Source organism: Solanum tuberosum, unplaced genomic scaffold, assembly GCF_000226075.1.
Source record: "Solanum tuberosum cultivar DM 1-3 516 R44 unplaced genomic scaffold, SolTub_3.0 scf00009, whole genome shotgun sequence".
Taxonomy (NCBI): domain Eukaryota; kingdom Viridiplantae; phylum Streptophyta; class Magnoliopsida; order Solanales; family Solanaceae; genus Solanum; species Solanum tuberosum.
Genome location: NW_006238935.1, coordinates 1,986,538 through 1,995,051, shown reverse-complemented (window position 1 = coordinate 1,995,051; position 8,514 = coordinate 1,986,538). Strand labels below are relative to the sequence as shown.

At 33.6% G+C, this 8,514-nt stretch overlaps 1 protein-coding gene across 1 annotated transcript; it reads left to right on the top strand.

The window, feature by feature from the left end:
- The first annotated feature begins 4,383 nt into the window (after window positions 1-4,383).
- LOC107061560 (uncharacterized mitochondrial protein AtMg00810-like) lies at window positions 4,384-5,251 on the top strand. Its single transcript, XM_015310995.1, has 2 exons — window positions 4,384-4,843; window positions 5,103-5,251. The coding sequence occupies exons 1-2, from the start codon at window positions 4,384-4,386 to the stop codon at window positions 5,249-5,251; spliced, it is 609 nt and encodes a 202-aa protein (XP_015166481.1).
- Window positions 5,252-8,514: the final 3,263 nt, after the last annotated feature.

The window sequence follows — 8,514 nt, the reverse complement described above, 5'->3', positions numbered from 1 at the left end:
TTCAAAGGTAAAAGCATTCAAGAAAATACATGAAAAACATGAGGCTCTTACGTTTGTGAAATTTGATCGTATTTGAAGTGTGTACGTAATATTTTTACACTACTAACAAACTCGTAAATTTACAAATGAAAGACACCATTAAACAAGAACGCAGAAAAGAAAAAAAAAAGAGCTCATTATACTTCCTAAAATATCAAATTACGTTAACTAAAGTCGGATCAGATCAGCCCATATGAAATTTCTTTAGTATCAAAAAGAAAAGCGGAAAGATATCAGAGAATAGTAAGAATAGTCATCATTCGACAATGAACAATAATTCTTTTATAAGATAGATTACATAGTTCAAATTTTATGAGTATAACCTTTGATTTTTTAGTCTTGAACTCATTATATTTGTATTATACTTTTAGCTAATTTTACACATAATTTTATACTTTACGTTAAAAATATTTGAATTCAAATGAATTTGATAACTCAAAGCTCTATCCGCTCGTAAGCCATATACAAATTGCTTGTGGGTTAGTTTGACTATAGTTAGTCTACTAAAATATCAAAATCTTGCCGTCTTGCGTATCCATATTTTCACCATAGAGTAGTTTTTAATTAAAATAAGATATTATGGACTGATTTCGATCAAAAGATTAAAAATAAAAGTATCATGTATTAAAGCTATCGTTTGATACATATAGCATGCCAACAGAAATTTATCCCTAATAAACTAAACAATATTGGAGTCAATAAACCCAAGGCATTGTTGATTATATTGTTTTACAAGATATAAAAAGATTTTTAGATGATTTTATAGCATATAGGATCAATTTTTTGGTACCTTTCAATAGTTTGCTCAAAGCCTTTCACTTTCCCATACTTTAACCTTTTCAAATCTTTAAAGGCAAAATAATCCAAGAAAAATCTATAGATGAATTAGGTTGTTATTGTTAAAGAGTGATTCAAAATGATTGACTGAATTGGGACATGGGTAGTTTAGTAGAACTAGTCTTTGGGTCTTTGTTAAGTAGTTTCCTATATTTACTCAAGTTTCATTAGTGTTGCTGATTAAGTGTCATAGTGGGTTACAAGACCTATATTTTAGGATTAGTTGTTTATCTCTTAGCCTATATATCATGTGGGCATATTTGTTATTTTAGCACTTCCAATTAATCTGAAATTAAACATAGTCGCAGTTTTCCTTCTCTTTTTTATTATTTCCAGATTTCTCTGTACTTTTTCTCCAACAAATTTGGCATCAGAGCCAGCCATGGCAAGTAGCAATAGTGCATTGAGTGTGGCACAACCACTCATTCATGTCTTCAAGGGAGAAAGCTGTGAATTCTGGAGTATCCATATGAAAACTATACTCAAATCTCAAGATCTTTGGGACTTGGTAGAATGTGGATTTGCAGATCCCGACGAAGGAAACAAATTGTGAAGCAACAAGCAAAAAGATGCTAAAGCGCTGGTTTTTATTCAGCAGGCTATTCATGATAGTCTCTTTTCACGGATAGCAACAGCAACCACATCCAAACAAGCCTGGACGATTCTCCAGAGAGAGTTTCAAGGAGATTCAAAGGTCATTGTAGTGAGACTGCAATCACTTCGGCATGATTTTGAAACTTTGATGATGAAAAGTGGAGAATCCATTGCTGGTTTTTCGTCAAGAACAACGACAATTGTCGGTCAAATGCGATCCTACGGAGAGAAGGTAAATGATCAGACCATTGTGGAAAAGGTATTGCGAAGCCTAACTCCAAAATTTGATCACGTAGTTGCTGGGATAGAAGAATCCAAGGATCTATCCATCTTTTCCTTTGATGAACTGATGGGATCTCTTCAACCTCATGAGGGGAGAATTAATCGATCCACAGAAAAGAATGAAGAGAAGGCATTCCAAGTTAAAGATTCAGCCACCAAATATGGAGAAAATAATGGTCCAGCAAGCAGAGGTCGAGGGAGACGAGGCTTTTGCGGTGGTCGAGGTCGTGGTTATGGAAGGGGCATAGGAAGAAATGATGGACACAGGCAATCCAATGAGCAAGGTAACACAAAAAATGGCATTCAATGTCATCACTGTCAGTGTTACGGACATATAAGGGTTGATTGTTGGTATAAAGATCAGAAAATAAATTTTGCAACAACAGAAAACGAGGAAGAGAATTATAATTTTATGGCTTGCACTAATACAGACCATAAGCCAAGTGGTCTATGGTTTGTAGACAGTGGTTGTTCAAATCATATGACAAGTGTTAGATCTTTGTTCCATGAGCTTGATGAGAAGCAAAAGAAAAAGGTGCAGCTTGGCAATACAAAAGAGTTACTGGTTGAAGAAAAAGGCATGGTGAGCATTGACACTAATCAAGACAAAGTAAACATGATAGATAATGTTCAATTTGTACCCGATTTAGGATATATTTTGTTGAGTGTTGGGCAACTAATGACCAATGGATATTCTATTTGGTTTGATGATGATGCTTGTGTCATTACAAGTAAGAAGTCTGGCAAAAAGGTTCATATCACTATGACGCCAAATAAGATGTTTCCGTTCGATGTTTCTGATATGGAAATTTTTGCCCTTGCTGCAAGTGCAAAGGATGACTCAAAGTTGTGGCATTTGAGGTACGGTCATCTCAACATAAACGACCTCAAATTGCTAAGTGATAAAGGTATGGTTCTTGGACTACCAAAAATTAGTTCTCTTGATTTATGTGAAGGGTGCATTTATGGGAAACAAACCAAGAAATCTTTTCCTGTTGGAAAGGCATGGAGAGCTTCTAAATGTTTAGAATTAATACATGCGAACTTATGTGGTCCTATGCAGACTAAGTCCTTAGGTGGAAGTCGTTATTTCTTGTTGTTTATTGACGATTATAGTCGCATAAGTTGGGTGTATTTTCTGGAAAAAAAGTCAGAAACTTTTGAAAAGTTTCAGGTGTTTAAAGCTTTGGTAGAGAACCAAAGTAATTGCAGTATTACTGTTCTTCGCACCGATAGAGGAGGAGAGTTCGTGTCCAACGAATTCAATTTGTTTTGTGAAAAAAATGGCATCCATAGGGAGTTAACAACTTCCTATACCCCAGAGCAAAATGGTATCGTTGAACGGAAGAACCGGACTGTGGTGGAGATGGCAAGGAGCATGTTGCAAGCAAAGGAACTCGCAAATCAGTTCTGGGCAGAAGCTGTGGCAGCATCTGTTTACTTGCTGAATCTTTCACCAACAAAAGTTGTTATGAATAAAACTCCTTATGAAGCTTGGCATTGTAGGAAACCAAATGTAAGTCATTTACGGGTTTTTGGGTGTGTTGCTTATGCTTTGGTAAGTTCACAAGCTCGTCAAAAGCTTGATGAAAAATCTAAAAAATGCATTTTTGTTGGCTATTGTACTCACTCCAAAGCATATAGATTGTATAATCCTTTTAATGGCAAGATCTCAATTAGAAGAGATGTAATATTTGATGAAAATTCAAGTTGGGATTGGAGTGAAAAACTGGTGCGACAAGAGACTCTTATGCCTCTTGGAATCACTGATGATGAAGGAAAATAGTCAACCCCTTCAAGTACACTTTCAGGTTCTTTTGTGGTGTCACAAAGCTCGCCAATTGCAGCAACTTATGAAGAGTCTTCAGATGATATTATTCCATTAAGAAGATCAACAAGGCATAAAAATTCAAATCCCAAGTATGATAATAACCTTTATACGTCTTGTCAATTTGCTCTTATTGTTTCAGATCCCATGAATTATGAAGAAGTTGCTGAAAAAGAAGAATGGAAGAAAGCAATGGTGGAAGACATCGAAAAGAATGGAACATGGGAAATGATGGAGTTACCAAACGGAAAAAATGCAATTGGATTGAAGTGGGTGTTCAAAACAAAGTTTGAAGCTGATGGTAGCCTACAAAAGCACAAAGCTCGTCTTGTGGCAAAAGGGTATGCAAAACAATATGGTGTTGATTTTGAAGAAACGTTTTCTCCAGTAGCTCGATTTGAGACAGTGAGGTTTGTTCTAGCATTGGTTGCACAATTGCAATGGACAATTTATTAATTTGATGTCAAGTCGGCATTCCTCAATGGAGACTTACAAGAAGAAGTCTATGCCACACAACCTGAAGGTTTCGCAAAGGAAGGCGATGAAACAAAGGTGTACAAGCTGAAAAGGTGTTGTATGGCTTGAGGCAAGCCTCTCGAGCGTGGTATAGCAAGATTGATGGATACTTCCACAAAAAATGGATACATAAGAAGTGAGAATGAACCCACCTTATATGTGAAGAAGGAAGGTAATGATTTCATTATTGTATGCCTTTATGTTGATGATATCATTTACACTAGTTCTTCACGTTCTCTTCTGGAAGAGTTAAGTCTCAAATGATGAATGAGTTTGAGATGTCAGATATGGGTTTATTACATTACTTTCTTGGCCTTCAAGTCCATCAAACTGAAGAGGGAATATTTCTTTCACAAAGGAAATATGCTAGAGACCTACTCAATAAATTTGGCATGCTTAATTGCAAGCATGCGGCTACTCCAATGAATATCAGTGAGAAATTGCAGCAGGTAAATGAAGAAGAATTAACAGATGCAAGGAGGTTCAGAATTCTGATATATTTGACGCATACTAGACCCGATATTGCATATCATGTTGGTGTTATTTCTAGGTTTATGCAACAACCTTCAAAAGTACACTATGGGGCAGCAAAGAGAGTTTTGCGGTACATTGCTGGAACTTTGGACTTTGATATTTGGTACTCCAAAACTGATAATTTCAGATTGTGCGGGTACACAGATAGTGATTGGGCAAGTTCATTGGACGATAAACGGAGTGTTTCGGCGAATGTTTTCACTCTAGGTTCAGGTGTGGTGACTTGGAGTTCAAAGAAGCAAGCTACAACATCATTGTCTACCTTCAGAAGCTGAGTACATTGTAGCAACTTCAGCAGCTTGTCAAGTCGTTTGGCTAAGGAGAGTGTTAGCTGATCTTCAACAGGAGTAGAGAGGAGCAACAAAGATATTTTGCAACAATAAAGCAACTATCTCCATGACAAAGAACCCAACATTCCACAGCAGGACAAAGCATATCGATATTCGTTATCATTTTATTTGTGATTTGGTAGCAAAGGAGGAAATATTATTGGAATATTGCAGCACACAAGAGCAGTTGGCTGACGTATTGACAAAGGCTTTATCGAAGGAGAAATTCTGCTATTTCAGAGGATTCTTTGGTGTCTGTACTTTTGAATCAAGAGGGAATGTTAAAGAGTGATTCAAAATGTTTGACTGAATTGGGACATGGGTAGTTTAGTAGAACTGTAGAACTAGTCTTTGGGTCTTTGTTAAGTAGTTTCCTATATTTACTCAAGTTTCATTGGTGTTGCTGATTAAGTGTCATAGTGGGTTACATGACCTATATTTTAGGATTAGTTGTTTATCTCTTGGCCTATATATCATGTGGGCATATTTTGTTATTTTAGTACTTCCAATTAATCTGAAATTAAATGCAGTCGCAGTTTTCCTTCTCTTTTTTATTATTTCCAGATTTCTCTGTACTTTTTCTCCAACAGTTACATTTGTCTCTCTACATTAATAAATTTTAATTTCTTGTTCAATATTGTATGTGTGCATTGTACATTACTACATGGTAGGTTATGATAAAGCCATTGGCAGTTGGACACAATGAAAGACAAGAAAAGAAAATAAAGAAGTCGGGGTAATGAGGGTAAAAACTTACCCACATCAAATATTTATCAAGAATGGGTTAAAAATCATTGAACGAACTAATCGATCTGTATCAAATCGATTATAAGTTATTTTAAATAAAATTGAAGGTTTCAATATAAATGTATAACTGTAGTGAACAATTAGAGTTGTTTTTTTTTAATAAAAAACACCAACAAATTTCCTTCAGGTAAATTTTGTTAAAAAGGAATGCAGAGTGATGCTGTTTTGCTTGTGAGCTGTTGAGGTTAAGGGTTGACACGAAAGGGTTTAGGCCCCTGCAGTTTTTTGTTACAATGTGGGAATCCTAGGTACCCATAAAACATGCCATCATTTTATTTTTTTAATGGAGAAAAGTATTGAAATATATTCGACATCACTGAAATATACCTCAAAATTTTCTGTCAGTTTAGAGTATTTTCAACACTTTTCTTAGTTTTTTTATTAAGAGAAAACTGTCCTTATAAGAGTTTGAAATATTTTGATATGTCATGTGGAAGATGGGGCGATCGGGGTGTATCTAAACTTAGTTAGTCAAGTAAAAGAATGTTTTTAACATTATCAATAGTTTGGAGATGGAACTAATAATTTGCATCAAATTATAAGATATTTTTAATATATCTCTTAATATATTTTATTACTTTTTTATTATAAGGAGTCTACTCCATTTTACTCAAGTATATCCTCAAATCAGAGGCGTATCTAAGGGGGGTCACCGGCAGGGGCGGAGGCAGCATATACTTAGGGGTTCATCTGAACCCCTTCGGCGGAAAATATTACTATTTATACCATGTTAAAATTATTTTTTTAGGTATGTATAATAGATGTTGAACCCCTTTTCACTAGTTCGAGTGTTTACTTCTCAGATTTTGAACTCCCTTATTAAAAATTCTGGCTCCACCACTAGTCACCGGGTTCACGTGAACCCATAGTCCCCTCCCGAGATTAAATATAGTAGTGTTATATTTTTTAAAAAATATTGAAATATAAATGTGTGAACCCACACTTGAAGTATCACATAATGCGATTATGACTGGGTGCACCTATCTCCGCCATATTAGAAATTTGAATTTTATATTTATCTTGTTTTATTTTTCTTTCTAAAATTAGATAACACTTAGACCTATAATTTTAAAATTTTAACGGTTTTCAGTAGTAAAAACCTAAATGTCGAACCGATCAAATTCATATCATAGATTCATATTTTTTTAACAATGCATCCATCATCTCAAAATCCTAGATACGCCTCTATCTGTAATGGATAAATTCTTCATGGATACTTAGCTACTAATATCATTTTTTGAAAAAACGTTTTTCGTAAAACATTGTTTAAAGTAATTTGATTTAAAAGTTTGGTTATTAGGAAAGGACTTAAAATCTACTCTCTATGACTTTGTAATCAACTACCCACGTCATAAATTAGCCACTTACGGCAGAGCCCCCCTCCCCCCCCGCCCCCACCACACACACACCATAATCTTCAAAGGTAAAAGCATTCAAGAAAATACATGAAAAACAATGAGGCTCTTACATTTGTGAAATTTGATCGTATTTGAAGTGTGTACGTAATATTTTTACACTACTAACAAACTCGTAAATTTACAAATGAAAGACACAATCAAACAAGAAAGTAGAAAAGAAAAAAAAGAAGAGCTCATTATACTTCCTAAAATATCAAATTCATATGTTAACTAAAGTCGGATCAGATCAGCCCATATAAAATATCTTTAGTATCAAAAAGAAAAGCGGAAAGATATGGGTAGTCCATCATTCAACAATGAAAACAATAATTCTTTTATAAGATAGATTACATAATTTTAATTTATGAGTATAACCTTTGATTTTTTAGTCTTGAACTCATTATATTTGTAAAGTTTATATCTATGGTATCTATTATACTTTTAGCTAATTTAACACATAATTTTATACTTTACGTTAGAAATATTTGAATTCAGATGAATTTGATAACTCAAAGCTCTATCCGCTCGTAAGCCATATACAAATTGATTGTGGGTTAATTTGACTATAGTTAGTCTACTAAATATCAAAATCTTGCCGTCTTGCGTATCCATATTTTTCATCATAGAGTAATTTTAACCAAAATAAGATATTATGGACTGGTTTAATCAAACGATTAAAAAAAGTATCATGTATTAAAGCTATCGTTTGATACATATAGCATGCCAACATAAATTTATCCCTAATAAACTAAACAATATTGGAGTCAATAAACCCAAGGCATTGGCAAGATATAAAAAGATTTTCAGATGACTTTATAGCATATAGGATCAACTTTTTCTTAAACTTTAATATGATAAATTTTTTCTAAGATGCTATTTAATTTCCTTCATAATATTCTTTGCCACAACAAAACCATAACATGGAAATTCGCAAGTAATGAATTTTTTTAAAATTTGTTTTGAAGAAAATTCCTAGATACACTTATTTACAGATTTAGTTAGAAATAATTATTTGGAAATTTATCTAGAAATATTTTTATATGTGGTATTTAATACCTGGGGATTCATGTTCCATGATTTTTTTGGTGATTCATTTCTTAGGAATTTACTTGGGAATTTTCTTACTTGAAGAATTACTTGGGGATTTTATTGTTGTGAATTTTGTTGGAGATTTTTTGAGGGATTTACTTGAAAATATGTATACTTGAATTTTTTTTAATATAATTTTACTGAATTTTTTTTCTTGGAATCTAAAGAAATTTTAAATTTGGAGTTTTCGAGGAATATTTCCTTAAAAATATATTTACCACAATTAAAAATTATAATAATAATAATAAAAAATGTCAATCAC

Coding starts and splice junctions, on each gene's coding strand:
- LOC107061560 (XM_015310995.1), top strand. CDS start 4,384: ATGGGTTTATTACATTACTTTCTTGGCCTTCAAGTCCATCAAACTGAA. Junction 4,844..5,102: donor TGTTTTCACTCTAGGTTCAG/GTGTGGTGACTT, acceptor GTGATTTGGTAG/CAAAGGAGGAAATATTATTG.